Below are 15,422 nucleotides of genomic sequence, written 5' to 3' on the forward strand. Positions count from 1 at the left end.
TCCCAAATAATACCTGCTCTTTGATGAAAATGTGGGGATCAGGAGGCAGTTATAAAGTTCTTCTTGTAGTTCTTAAATCAGTGCAAATACTCTGGATATTAATGGAGGTTGTTGTAGTTACCATGCTGTTGTTCCGTTGCAGGCTGTCAGCGCTGAGAAAACCTGGCCGCTCCTTCTCCCGCAACGAGATCCCCTGCTGCAGCCAGCTGAAATATTACATCATCATCGTGAGTCCATTACTCTGCATGTTTCCTTAATTGATACCAGACAGGGATTTCACCAGACTCTTAAACTGGTCTTTTTTAAATTGTAAATTTCTGTCTGAGCTGTTTCTGCTGCTGTCCAGTTCACTCTGTCCTGGTCTTGTCTCTCCTGTTGTCAGACCCTCAGTGGATGTGTTGTCTGTGTGTGCTAGAACTGTAATGTGTGGTGTTTTTTTAGAGCTGTAATTGGCCTGTAAAGTTGAGTCATCCATATTCGAGGCTGAGGCCTGCTGGCCACTGCCCATCCCTGCTCTCTTATTGGTCTCTAGGGCTGAATTTCTGTTTCGATTTAGCATTTGAATAGCCTCTTCCCTCTTTTTCCTGATCTACTTACTGCCTGTCTTTTTCTTTACTTTTCCATTTTCTTCCCACCATCTCTCACACTTATTTTTTTCTCTGATCCTTTGTCTCTCTCTCTTTCTCTCTCTTTTTCCACCATGTTTCCCAAACTTTTCTCTCTTTTTTTTTACTCAATGTCTTTTTCTTATCTGACTTTCGCAACCTCTTTCCCACATCTATCTTATTTCTGTATCTTTTTTCTTCTCATTTTAATTTTCTCCAACCTTCTCTCTTTCCCATCTCCTCACTTTTCTCTTTTTCAAATTTTTCTCACCTCTCTGTATCCCTCTCCCCCTATAATTTCTTTTTTGGCTTATTACTTATTACTTATTACTTCTCTTCACAAGTACAAATCTGTCACAGCATGTTACCGGTTACCACTGGTTGCAGTTCCAGGTGGTTGCTATGGTGTTGCAAGGGGGTCGCTATACTATCCCAGTCAATGGCTGTGGAGTTGTTAGGTGTTTACTATGGTGTTGCTAGGTCGTTGCTATGGTATCCCTGGTGGTTGCTAGTGTGTTTTTAACTCGTTTTGTGGAATAGGGTTTATAAGAGTGAATGTGAGGAATGCAGGGGAAAAGATTAAAAAAGTGAATGGGATTCTATGGGAGGAAAGGTTAATGAAAATGAGTGTAGTTGGTGAGCGAGTGCATGTTTCTAAAAGAACAATATAAATTGGATAACAGTATAGTTGCATACCAAAAAAACAAAACAAAATAATGACAGTTACAGTAGTGGTAGAAAAATAGGAACATTTATATCAGTACTACAAGTAATATTTCTCTCTCTCTCTCTTTCTTTTTCTCAGGCTTTCAGACACAGCTGGTACAGCTGGCTCTCCTTCCTCTCCTCCCTCCAGTTGTGGCAGACGGCTCTGAAGAGAGTGAGCGGCCGCTTCGGGACTGGCGTCCTCTCATACTTCGTCTTCCTCAGGACCCTCCTCTTCTTCAACGTTTTCCTGCTCCTGGTGCTGTGCCTGTTTCTGGTGGTCCCCCAGGCCGTGCGGCCCCCCTCGCTGTCCGCCTCACCTCACCTCTATGGCCTTGAGCTGCTCACCGGGGCGGTAAGACCCAGCTCAGCTGCCCTGGAATGCAGCTTTTATGACTTCTCAGCTTAGAGCTTATTTACACACAGAGCCTGTTTACACTCGGCCACTTAAACTGTTCACAAGGACTCGTTTGGGACCAGCTGTGATCTGATTATTCCGACAGTTTAGCAGGTTTGCAGGAGTTAATTTACTTGGATTTAAATGTTTTCAGACTTCAGGATGTCTGACAAATCTAGATTTAAGTGGCTGGATGTAAATAAGATTTGGATAATTAATATTTTAAGTATTATTCGGGTAAAAGATGCATGCAAATTGGTTCTTATCAGTCAGATGGTCCAAATCTAACTGAAAGGATGCAATTTTATACTCTCTCTCATTCTCTCTCTCTCTCTCTCTCTCTCTCTCTCTCTCTCTCTTTATACTCTCTCTCAGGGCTATTTTGCAGACTCTGTGATGTACTATGGCTACTACAGTAACTACACCCTCACAAAGGCCTGCAATGGTGCCAGGAACCAGACTTCCTGTGGCTTTCATCTGTCCTATAATATGCCTTTGGCCTACTTCTTTACCATTGGAGCAGCCTTCTTCATTACCTGCATTATCCTTGTCTACAGGTGAGTGACTTTCTCTCACACACAATACGTCTGCCCAAATGTTTGTGGATGGTAATCACTGATGCTCTTGTTGCTAAATGCAATCAAATCCTCACAACAATGCTTGTAAATCTAGAAGATCATCATCATCCTTGCACAGTACAATGTTAATCCAAAAAATCAGGATAAACTTTGTTTTTAATCCTTGATTTCAATACTTGTGTCTATGTACTGTATATAATTTAGTGGTGTTAATTAATTATCCAAAATAGCTTCACAACAGCTTTCTGTGATTATTTCTTCCTTTTTCCTTTTACCTATCCTTTAAATGTAAACGAATTAATCAATGTTAGATTGGAAAGGGAATTTATATTTACAGTAGAAATATATATATATATAATTATATATATAACAATAAAATCACATATAAATGTTATATGCTGGTTCTTCCTTGTATTTTGGGAGAGAGAGACTAATAATTGTGTAATGGATTCATTATTTTCAAATTTTATTTAACATACGAATCAAAACCCCTCAGGCAAAAACTTTGCTTCCAAAAGCACCATAGAAACTACAGCAGCTGTAAACTATTTACACACATCTCTCTGATGATGATTGGCGGGTTTCTGATGTGATGTAACATGTTAAATTTACATATTAACACGTTAATGTTGACAGCCAGCACTAATATAAATGTAATTAATTTGAGATGCACCCAGGTCCGCTGCATCTTGTATGCTTTATGACGCATATTAATACATTGTGTTTACCTGTCTGTTTTCCAGCATGTCTAAGTCGTTTGGGCAAAGCTTCCGTATTGACCGGTCCAAAGGCCTGTTAGCCATGAAAGTCTTCTGCTCCTGGGACTTTAAGGTCACCAAGAAATCATCAGTCAGACTACAGCGTGAGAACATCTCCATCCAACTCAAAGTACGACACACAAAACACTTGATTATTTCCTTGAATAGTAATGTTTTTTCTTTAATTAAGGAACACAGTTGTATTATATACTTTGTAGTTGCATTGCTACTCTCAGTACTGATTTCATGCTTTTTTTTAGACACGAGGCACCACATAGTGCTCACTTGCACCTGTTTAGCAGGCTTACATTTCTCAACAACTTTTATATAGGTACAAATATGCACTTTTCTTCTGGTAAAGTAAACATGCTGTAGCATAAAGACTGATTAACCCTGTTTGTGCCTTTTTGTCTTTTGACCTTACACTTTTGTTGTGAATGTGTGTGTGTGTAGGAGTTGGTGGCGGAGGTTAACCGAAAGGAGGTGAAGTCTTCCTTGTTGCAGCGATTATCAGCTTTTTCCATTCAATTACTGGCCTGGACGATATGTGTCGGTAGCACTGCAGGATGTGCCTATGCCATCTACTGCTTCTCAGAACACATGCACAAGGTGAGTCTGAGGGTATATGTAATATAAAATCATTAAAAAATAAAAAAGAGCATTATACATTAATACATTTGTACTTTTATACACACGCACAAGTGAACCAAAGTATCACGTCCCATGACATTTGCCACGTCCTGTGGAAGCATCATTGCCTGTAGGTGTGAATTCTAGCTGGATGCCGCTGGTCAGAATATTTCCCTTCCACCTCACTGTCCACTGTGGGTGGTAATGCCTTCTGCGATGAATTCCTGCTATACACACTGCACTGTGGAATCAGGGAATGTTAAATGCTCATAAAACATCAGAAATAAAGTGTCTCATTCTTCACAACCTATCAGGCCTCTCTCTAACTCCAATAATTCATGTCGCCTTGCCATGAGCATGCTGACAACACCTCAAAACATAAACAGGTGTAGCTGTTCCCGAGCCGTCCCCTTAGGCAAAACTTCATGATCATTTTACATAATGCTATCCCATGACCATAAAAAAAAAATCTCTTGCATTTGTTAAAAATTTGTCACAGTTGTTAAATTGAGGTTAAAATAGGGCTAACATTCAATAACTGTCTACCCAGCTTTACTGTTTGTTGTTCTGCTTCTACTGTCTGATTTTTAATTAGCTTCACCCCTCTCACACTCACTCCTGTACACAGTTTTTCTTCATTGGTTGTGCAAAGTCAGCTCTGTAGACACTACATACATTTCCTGCCATCAGCTGAAAGGCTTCCTCTGCAACTGTCTCTGAATTCCAGAGCTGTGTGAACATGTTTGCTCCCTCCAGGCTTGCTTAAACACAGTATGGAGCTAAATTAGTGCCAAAACTACGCAAATAAAGAAAACGTATTCTGTAAATATGATACTACTTGCAAACAAACACAACACGTTTTACAAATACAAAACTCGACTATCTAACACACACGGTGTGTTTTACAAACACAAAACCTGATGGTTGTAAATATATATGTAAACTTCAAACAAATACACAGCTGTTTTCTAATACATTGCTCTTTACAAACAAATATAACACGTTTTACAAATGCAAAAAGCAATAAACAACAAGTAGAACATGATTTTCAAACATTACCGTGTCATGATTCACGAACACGCACAGCCCATTTGTAAATCACGTGACTTTTGGCACACTTTTAGCAGTCGCAAACTCGTGTTGAGATTTTCTCACAAATACACCCCAACTCTACAAATGCATCGCTCCAGAACAGCAGGTGGCGCTGAGGGACACTTCACAAGCTGTGGCTGCACAGCAAAGCACGCCCCGCTTCCAGCGCTCCCCATTACACTGATTAATGTGTTTAACTCTACCATTTTATACCCGATTTATACACGGTTTGGTTTGTTACAAATAGCAGAGATGTAATTATGATATAGGACGCTGTTACACATTACAAATATGAGCTTTCATGCTGAAATACTTTATATTATGCTCTTTATAATATTAATTGGAGTTTAATATTATATATATATATATATAGATAGATAGATAGATAGATAGATAGATAGATAGATAGATAGATAGATAGATAGATAGATAGATAGATCATAATACAGAGTATTTCAGCATATTGTCATTAAAAGCATTATTGCAGAAAATGAGAAATGGCTGAAATAACAAAAAATATGCAAAGCTATAATGCAAAGAATTGTAGATTAGATTCCAGAGGTTTTCAATTTGGTAAAATCATAGATTTTTTTTTATACCATTTTTAAGTGGTCTTTTATTTTGTCCAGATCTATCTATCTATCTATCTATCTATCTATCTATCTATCTATCTATCTATCTATCTATCTATCTATCTATCTATCTATCTATCTATCTATCTATCTCTATCTATCTATCTATCTATCTATCTATCTAATTTAAACACCAATTAATATTTTTTTCTTTCTTTGTTAAAGAGCATAATATAAAGTATTTCAGCATGAAAGCTCATATTTGTAATATGTAACAGCGTCCTATATCATAATTACATCTCTGCTATTCGTAACAAACCAAACCGTGTATAAATCGGGTATAAAATGGTAGAGTTAAACACATTAATCAGTGTAATGGGGAGCGCTGGAAGCGGGGCGTGCTTTGCTGTGCAGCCACAGCTTGTGAAGTGTCCCTCAGCGCCACCTGCTGTTCTGGAGCGATGCATTTGTAGAGTTGGGGTGTATTTGTGAGAAAATCTCAACACGAGTTTGCGACTGCTAAAAGTGTGACAAAAGTCACGTGATTTACAAATGGGCTGTGCGTGTTCATGAATCATGACACGGTAATGTTTGAAAATCATGTTCTACTTGTTGTTTATTGCTTTTTGCATTTGTAAAATGTGTTATTTGTTTGTAAAGAGCAATGTATTAGAAAACAGCTGTGTATTTGTTTGAAGTTTACGTATATATTTACAACCATCATGTTTTGTGTTTGTAAAACACACCGTGTGTGTTAGATAGTCGAGTTTTGTATTTGTAAAACGTGTTGTGTTTGTTTGCAAGTAGTATCATATTTACAGAATACGTTTTCTTTATTTGCGTAGTTTTGGCACTAATTTAGCTCCATAACACAGCGTGACACATATTTCTAGTTGAACACTTTGTCTCTGTGTCTCTTTTCTCAGGATCTGCAGATCCGTGTTCGCTCCTCCTCAAACACTAAAGAAAGTCTCCTGCTGAAGGAGGCGAGCCTGCTGGCGCTCCCGGTTGCCGTGTCTTCCATTAACCTGCTCCTTCCTGGCTTTTTTAACACCGTGGCCTGGATGGAGGAGTATGATTCTCCCAGCAAACGGAACTACGTCGCCATCTTCAGGTAGTTCACAATATTGTGTTGCTCTCATAAGCTGATGTCCTGTGTGTTCTGTATCAATACCAATAAACCTCAAAATGTGCAGGGAAGGGGGTGATCCAAGACTGAGTATGGGAACTGCTGATCTAAACCATATGGGTAGCCATGTGAAAGTGTAACATAGCAGCCGTTAATTGTTCTAGCTAGATTCTAGTTAGAGATTCTAGACAGATGTATTTGTTTTATTTTTAAATTTACTGCATAGATGAAATAAAGATACCCATAATGGATATTAGAATATTACAATCATTAGTTCACCATAAGCAAGAAGCTAACTCACTATATAGTTCTGTATTGCCTTTAACCAGTCCATTTTTTATGATAGTTACTGTAGATCAGACAAATTGTAGTTGGATTGAAATTTAACCTGCTTTTCTTTGTCAGGAACCTCATGCTAAAAGTGAGTCTGCTCGGAGTGCTGTGCTATCATTGGTTGGGGCGGGTTGCTTTGGAACCAAAGAGTGTGGGCCTGGAGGTGAGACAATAAATCAATCAGAATGCACATCACATGTACTGCCTAAGTTATCATTTCATTCTTCTCAAACCATTTACCTACTTGTGGATTGGTATAGGTTTTTCCACAGTTTTTCTTATAAAAGTGTGTTGTTTTATATGTGTGTGTAATCATACAAATATCCTCATATCCTCAGTCTTGAAACATGTACAGATTAAAGGTGATGAAACCTGACTGGACTTGCTGTTTTGTGTACTTAGTGCTGGGAGAGTTTTGTGGGACAAGAATTGTATCGATTCCTGCTGATGGACTTCATCTTCACGTCATTGGATACCTTTTTTGGGGAGTTCCTGTGGAGGTGGGTGTTTAAAAAAAAATCAGGAAATCACATTGTAGGATTTTTAAAGAATTTATTTGTAAGTTATGTAGTACATGTCACAGACATGTAATTTCTTCTTTAAGAGGCTCCTCTGTCATCCACTTATTAGCTGTATTAATAGCACCCGTTTAACCTTATTATCTGTATAAAAGACACCTGTCCACAACCTTAAACAGTCAGACTCCAAACTCAACCATGGCCAAGACCAAAGAGCTGTCAAATGAAACCAGGAAGAAAATGTTAGACCTGCACCAGGCGGGGAAGAGTGGACCTACAATAGAAAAGGAGATTGGTGTGAATAAGTAGAAAGAGAAGAGAGAGTTGGGACCAAAGGCTACCATCAGTAACGCACTACGCCAAAAGGGACTCAAATCCTGCAGTGCCATGCGTGTCCCCACGTACATGTCCAGACCCAACTGAAGTTTACCAAAGAGCATATAGATGATCCAAAAGAGGATTGGGAGAATGACATGTGGTCAGATGAAACCAAAATAAAACTTTTGGTAAAAACTCAACTTGTCATGTTTGGAGGAAAAAGAATTCTGAGTTAAACGCTATACAGCCGTGTATCGTGAGATTTTAAGCCAAAACCTCCTTCCATCAGTGAGAGCATTGAAGTAGGAGAACGTGCAGTGGCTGACTAAATACTTTTTTGCCCCACTGTACATGCGTAAAATCATGGGACAGCAGTGCGGTTTACCAGTGTGCTCATGGCAAGACCATGTGACCTCTTGAGTTCGAGCTAGGCCTAATAGTTTTGAAAAACTGTGGTCGGTAGACAAGTCAAAAGTGTACTGTTTCTGTCCCATGACCTTTGGTATGTCATGGTAATGACTATGGATTTAGAAAAGATGGAATAAAGGCTCCTGTAGATTGTGTAGTTTTGTCTATATAGAGGACACTCCTACAAAACAATGCTGCCAATTAGCAGCATTTTCTTAAACAGGCATGCTAACCCTTTCTTCTCTTTCAGGTTGTTTTCACAGCGGGTACTAAAGAAGGAGAGAAAGCCTGTGTTCGATATTGCACGGAACGTTCTTGAACTCATCTATGGACAGACGATAGCTTGGTAACTACATTTCCCATAATGCCTTGCTCACTTGAACTGATCTAAATAGCCCAGTTGAAAATAATAAGCGTCCTGCAGTCCTGGTTTAACAGTGTGTGTTTGTGTGCAGGTTGGGATTGCTGTTTACTCCGCTCCTGCCTGTAGTGCAGGTCATTAAGCTGCTGTTTCTTTTCTACATGAAAAAGGTGAGTCCCTTAGATCAGAGCTGAATATTTAGGTTTATTAACTACACATTCGGAATGTGCATTCTTTCAGTATTTAAGAATAATCACCCTTTTCTTCCCTTTCTCTCATGTAGACGAGTCTGATGAGAAATTGTCAGGCTCCCAGGAAGCCGTGGAGGGCGAGCCAGATGACCACCTTCTTCATCACCCTCCTCTGCTTCCCCTCTTTCCTGGGAGCAGCAGTGTGTGTAACCTACACCATGTGGACGTGAGGAGATTACTCATTCAGAAACACTCACTTACACATTACCACAGAAGCCCTTATAAAGGACTTGTTTAACTATCTTTACACTAGTCTCTAGTCTATCTTTTAGAGCTTTAAAAGGATGTTAAGATTATGATTTGATTAGTATAGCATTATGCTATTCTATCTGTTTGAACTAGGATGTCAGAATTTCAACTAAAATGCCCAAATGGAATTTTTACTTTGAAATTCATGAGCGCCTAGCTAATTCAAATGAGCAATTAGTGTTCTTACAAGCATGTTACAAAATTCAGAAGTTTAAAATTTTAATTTGAAATGGAATTGAAATCACCCAACAGGATGTTGAATTGAACTTCCTACAGGAAGTGGAATTGAATTCATTGCAGTTCAAAGGAATTCATTCTCATCACAAATCAGTAAGAATGTGATACTTTTAACATACACTTTTCTTCCAAATGGAAGTATAGACACTAACATTAGACATACATTCCCTTAATGAACCAGCATAGATGTCATTTTTTGTGTTGTCATTTTGCATATTACTTTAATTACAAAAATCAAAAGTACAAACCAGATTTGTCCCTCAATTAGCTTCTTTCTCTAGAGTGTATACCAAAAAATAGCCTAAATGTTGGACAACCATTTTTGAAGACTTTTTGAAGACTTTTTGAAAACAAGGAATTCTGGGAAATTAACTCTTGTTCTAAATTGTTCCACAATTAGATAGTTAATACTAATTGAATAAACTGTAAAGCTTTATTGTTAAATACACCCTAATTATGTATTATGAATTTCTTTGAATTTCATGTAGTTTTGATTCTACTTTCTGCCATTTGGGTTTGAATTTGAATTTTAATTCTTGTTCCTGTTGAATTCTAAATTCAAATTCAAAATCAAGAATTTAATTGAAATGTATGGGTCCTTCTCAAGTCAATTCTAAATAATCTACAACCTTGCTGTCCAGTGACTTTTGGTGAAATGTAAGATTTAATAATATTGGCAGGAATTGCAGTTGTAGGATCATTGTAAGGTCAGAGATTAAAACTCTCTCTTTGTCTGTGTGTGTTTCTGTGTGCAGGATAAAGCCATCTGCGAGCTGCGGACCCTTCCAGGGCCTTAACACCATGTTCCAGGCAGGGAAGAAATGGGTGGAACAGCTGGCCAAGGACAACCCTCGACTGACCTGGCTCACCTGGGCTCATACGTACCTGGTGGAGAACCCTTTCTTTCTCTTCCTCGCTGCTGGCATCTTCCTGTGAGTCACACTTCTCTCTTTTTGCTCATTCTTACACACACGCTTGTTTTTATATTTTCCCCCAACAATAATAATCTCAGCAGTGATATTAAGACATATGTTACTATGATTGGGAGATGACTGGTTTGAATCCCGGTCATGCAGCTTGCCATCAGCTGCTGGAGCCCTCAGAGAGCACAATTGACCTTGCTCTCTCTGGGTGGGTAGATGGTGCTCTTTCCCCTCATCATTTCAAAGGGTGATGTTGATCAGCACAAGGCGTCTGTGAGCTGCTGTATTAGAACAGAGTCGCTGCATTTTCCTCTGAGTGCGCTGTGATGCTACTCAGTAATGCTGCATTTCAAAGCAGCAGTTCAAAAAGGGCCGGTGGGTGATTTTACATGTGTTTGAGGAGGCATGTGCTAGTCTTCATCCTCTTTGTGTTGTGGATTTACTTGTGATGGGGAATAAATAACTACACTGGAAGAAAATGGGGAAAAATTAGAAAAGAAATGTATACATTTCAGCCACATACCCTTCCAGTTTGTGTATTTGATATATACTGTATGTCCAAATGTTTGTAGACACGCCATCTAATGAATGCATTCAGCAACATTAAGTTGCAGGCATTGTCGACACAGATGTGAAAACACACTCGCACAGCTTGTCTACTCCTGCAAATAACAGTGTAATTGTGCTTTTTCAATTCCACTAGAATTGTGATCTACTTCCACAGCCAGGTGGTAGATGGACAGAGGAAGATTATCGAGTTGCTTCAGGAGCAGATTGAAAACGTAAGTCAGTTTTAAAGAAGCTGAAAAAGATCTAATGTTTTTTATGTTATGTGATATGGTTCAGACTCAATTACAGCTCAACTGTCCCATAAGCAAAACCACTATTAAACCCGCATCATCATTTTAATGAATAATAACTGTAAGTGCATGCTAAACATGTTATAACTTATGTTCTTACATGCAGGAGGGGGAAGATAAGAAGTTTTTGATCACTAGACTACAGACCATCCACGAACAGAAACGCCCATTTTCTCCTCGCCGCGTCAGGGGAGCCAGTCAGGTAAGAGACACACGCAGGCAGCAAATACATTGTCTTGCAGTGTACAAATACACTGGGATCACTCTTTGCTGTGATTATCCAAGATTATTCAAAATATTTTTATTGCCTAATTTTATTACAACATTTACAGTACCAGTCAAAAGTTTGGACACACCTAATTCAATGTTATTATAATTTATTTTCCTACATTGTAAATAAACATTTCAGCATCCAGCACAGGAATCATGTAGTAAACTTGTAAAAGTGTCAAACAAACCAAAGTACAGTACTCTTGTGTACTCTTATCTACTCTTATCTAAGGTGCTGTTAACTTGCAAACTTTTACTCTTCCTTTCTTGGGGCAGAGCCAGTTTCCTGACGAGAGCCAGTTTCATCATAACATTTTTGATGGTCTTTGTGACTGCACTTGATGATACTAGTTGAGTAGTTCTAGTTGAGTAGAGGGCTATTCACTGTATACCTGTAGTTTTACCTCTTTACAATTTCACAACTGATGCTCTCAAACACATTAAGAGGCAAAAAAATCAAGTAATTAATTCTTGGTGAGTTCAGCACAGCTGTTAACTGAAAGCCTGAATTCCAGGCGACTCTACCTCATAAAGCTGACTGAGAAAATCCAGCCAAGATGTGAAAAGCTGTCATCTAAGCAAGAAGTGCTACTTTGATAAATCTAAAATATAAACCATATTCTTCTCCATATGTTTTTCTTCATAGTTTGGGTGACCTTAGCATTAATCTACAATGGAGAACATTACAAACTAATGAATAAACACTGAAATTTTTGACTTTTATACTGTATATTGAGTTGTCTAATTTTATCCTTATAGTCCTCACAGCAGTGCTTTAGAGTTTAGTAGACAACCTTCCCTGAATGGTAGAGACAGTTTATTCAACAAAATATTTTTGGGGAAAAAAAAAATAGCAGGTGTCCCAGTAGTTTGGTCCATATAGTGTATATTTCAAAGTGTATATTCATAGTGTATCTGTTTATTTTAAGCTGGGTTTGAGTAGAGGAAACATGTGGACTATCTGAGCCTTAGGATGGTTTAAGGTCCTGAAGGAGGTCAGTATATCTCATTATGAGATACTAAATGTATGTTTAATTAATACATCTAATTCCATCAGCAGATTATTAGTTAATAATTAAAAACAACATATTCTGCTTACAGCAAAAAATAATTCACTGGTCATGTAAGACAGCTCACCTGGGTATCAGCATTGCATTAATGATAAACTAATAATACTGTGCAGCCATATTTTCTTACCACACTTACCCTTGCTAAACTGGATACTCCAAACTCCAAAAGTAGTGAAGTTGTTTTTTTTTCCATTGTAATAAATTATATCCTCTGTTTTAGGAATCTAGCTTCTCATGACACCTTCCAGCCTCTCTGTCCTCCCTTATTGAGAGTGGAATTGCGTCTGGAGCCCCCCACAGTCCATGGCAGGGCATAGGGGGGTTTGCGTTGTTACGACTCCAACAGAAGCATCCAGACGATATCGATCAACAAACTCAGCAGACTCCTCCAACCTGGAACTGGTGTTGAGGAATCCCTGCATCTCAGCCTCAGCTTCATCTCTCAGAGAAAACTACTGGATCGCTTTGGGATCTTCATCTCATCTTTAAAATACCACTGAACTCTACAGAAGCAGCTCCTCTACGTCGGACGGAGGGATGATGTGGAAGTGGAAATGTCAGTCCACTCCGACACTTGTCTTGCAGAGACTTGCACATTTGTATAAACTGTTTTTTTTTTTTTTTAGTATAAGATTTTTTATATTAGATTTTTAAAAGGAAGATCAGGGTAGAAAACAGATGTTGGTTTAGGAAATTTGGACACTGACCTGAACCTCTGCACCTGGTACCAAACCACTCAGTAAAAACTGTGTAAAATCTTTGAAAGTTAGATTCTGTGAACCTCTTATACTGTATTTATGTATAATATTTAATACGATTTTGTATGATGCATGTTTTTCTTTTTAACACACGCTCTTAAAAATAAAGGTGCTTTAAATGGTTCTCTGCCATTATTAAGCATAGAAGTGTGACCTTTTGCTCCATACAGAACTAAAATTGGAACCATTCAATTGTTTTTAAAGGTTTAATAAGGATTCTTTACAATCACACATTGCATAGTTTGGAAACATGCTTTTTATGGAGCCCAAAGTTGTTCTTATACAGTTGGCTATAGCCAAGAACCATTTGAAGCACCTTTAAAGGCTCATTTATGTTTGCTTTAAATATGAAAATGAGTACAGTTGTTTTAGCATCCCCTAGAGGACAGTATAGAGCCAATAGTTAATTCTCTGAAATAGGGGTGTTCCATATCGTATCGTACGCAATATTTTATGTTTTCAGCAAAAGAAAACTGTAAACTACTATATCAACTAGAGACAGATTATATCTGTCCAGTATCATTCATTTTACTTTAATCATGGATATATGGAGATATAGGAGCGTGCCATGTCATATCTTATGCAATAATAGAATTACATTTTTATTTTGTTGCAGTAGTATATACTTTGTCCTGTTGCTAAGCGTATCGTTATCGCAAAAATACCATAAAATATCATGGTTATTTTAGGGGCATATCGCCTACCCCTACTTTCTGGCCGTACTTTAGAAGCTCTGTTTCTGTAAGCTTTTAGAGAACGTAAAAAATATGGCCAAATTAAAGCAGAGGATGTGCAAGGTAAGCTTTCAAATAATGTGCACAAATCTGGACAATTGGAAAATTAAAGCAGAGCACAAAGAGAAAGTCCTGTCTGCATCCATGAAGCTTTTAAAGAATGTGCATAAATACATATTAAATAAAAGCAGAGTACAGACAGAAAGCTCCATCCATGTTTACAAGTTTTAGAGAATGTGCACGAATACGGGCAAATACAGATGGATACAGTATATACAGTATATACAAAAATATGGACAGAAGACTCAGTCTGTATCTGTAAGGGTTCAGAGAATGTGCATATATATGGAAGAATATATAATAAGAGTGTACACAACCCCCTGTGTTCAGACTGTGAAACATGGTAGATATTTATGTATTATGTAATTGTGAAAAAACATGATATACTATACAGAACTTCATGATCATGCATAGACAAGGGAGAACCACTGCTCAAAGGGCAATTTTGCTACAGTACTTCAGTTAAATCATGTTGGGTAACTAAACTCTCCTCCACACACAAGAAAACCCATGAACACCATGAGGCTTTTTTTTTTTTTGTACCTTGATTATAATGTACCTTTTTAAGATTTGTTACAAAGACATGCGTTTCAAAACAGCAAAGAAAGTATGGAAATGTATGTACACTTTACATCTTCTCATCTCTGTCTCAGAGGTCCTTATAAATATATGATTTACATATTAAATTAAATAGATAACTTCAACAGTGTAGCTTACATTGACCTTCTGTTTAAAAAAATGTTACAAAATATGAAAAGACATGAGTTCGAAGGCTGGTTCTCAGATCTCTGAGGACATCATACGTGTCTGTAAAATGCATATTACATAATGTGTAACAACATACAGGTGCTGGTCAACGAATTAGAATAATTTGAAATAGTGCAATCATGAAATTCTTTGAATGCATTTTTTGTGCAGAAAACAAATCAGGTGTTCACCGCACCTGTCCTACTGGTTAGACTAATCACAGAACTCGTTACCTGGAAAAATTTGCTCAGCTGAGCTTTCCAAAAGGCCCATTTAGGCCATTTAACTGTGACACTGTTGTTTTATTGAATTAGAATAATGGAGAAACCGTTTCATTGAATTAGAATAAATGCTCGAATTTTTGTTTTCTGTGAAGAGTGTTCACTGTGCAGTATAAAGTCAGGGTTGAGTAGAATTTCTAAGTTGTAAAATCAATCATGGGTAAGCAGCGCGACCTCTCAACCGGAATAGTGGCTCAAATTCAAGCCCTTCGCCAACAAGGCTTGACCCAAACTAAAATTGCTGAGCAGCTCGGCATCAGCCAGTCTTCTGTCTGCAAAGCTCTCAAGAAAAACTGCAGCAAGCGCACCAACTGTTCCGGCGTCCGAAAAACTTCTGCTCGCGACAACAAGCAGCTGAGAAAGATCGCAGTCACCAACCGGTTCAAGTCCACTTCCGAGCTCACCGACTTGTGGAACAAGCAGACCGGCGCTGACGTCTCCAGATCAACCACTTACCGTCGTCTGCGCGAACTCGGCTTCAAATCTGTGATTAGTCTAACGAGTAGGACAGGTGCGGTGAACACCTGATTTGCTTTCTGCACAAAAAATGCATTCAAAGAATTTCATGATTGCACTAT

The 15,422-nt window shown here is 38.2% G+C and overlaps 1 protein-coding gene across 2 annotated transcripts in view; it reads left to right on the top strand.

Moving 5' to 3' along the window:
- Positions 1 to 14,520, top strand: part of tmc6b (transmembrane channel-like 6b) — a 43,924-nt gene extending 29,404 nt beyond the window's left edge. For both annotated transcript variants that reach the window (XM_049465450.1, XM_049465449.1), the window contains exons 7-21: positions 143 to 227; positions 1,411 to 1,665; positions 2,083 to 2,264; positions 3,029 to 3,173; positions 3,497 to 3,652; positions 6,264 to 6,451; positions 6,872 to 6,962; positions 7,202 to 7,299; positions 8,294 to 8,389; positions 8,499 to 8,574; positions 8,688 to 8,821; positions 9,897 to 10,073; positions 10,768 to 10,846; positions 11,031 to 11,126; positions 12,485 to 14,520. In XM_049465450.1, coding sequence (XP_049321407.1) covers positions 143 to 227; positions 1,411 to 1,665; positions 2,083 to 2,264; positions 3,029 to 3,173; positions 3,497 to 3,652; positions 6,264 to 6,451; positions 6,872 to 6,962; positions 7,202 to 7,299; positions 8,294 to 8,389; positions 8,499 to 8,574; positions 8,688 to 8,821; positions 9,897 to 10,073; positions 10,768 to 10,846; positions 11,031 to 11,126; positions 12,485 to 12,502 — 1,876 coding nt within the window. In that variant the 3' untranslated portion in view covers positions 12,503 to 14,520. The remainder of the gene's footprint in view (positions 1 to 142; positions 228 to 1,410; positions 1,666 to 2,082; positions 2,265 to 3,028; positions 3,174 to 3,496; positions 3,653 to 6,263; positions 6,452 to 6,871; positions 6,963 to 7,201; positions 7,300 to 8,293; positions 8,390 to 8,498; positions 8,575 to 8,687; positions 8,822 to 9,896; positions 10,074 to 10,767; positions 10,847 to 11,030; positions 11,127 to 12,484) is intronic.
- The last annotated feature ends 902 nt before the right edge of the window (positions 14,521 to 15,422 follow it).

This window comes from Astyanax mexicanus, chromosome 16, assembly GCF_023375975.1.
Source record: "Astyanax mexicanus isolate ESR-SI-001 chromosome 16, AstMex3_surface, whole genome shotgun sequence".
Classification (NCBI taxonomy): Eukaryota; Metazoa; Chordata; class Actinopteri; order Characiformes; family Acestrorhamphidae; genus Astyanax; species Astyanax mexicanus.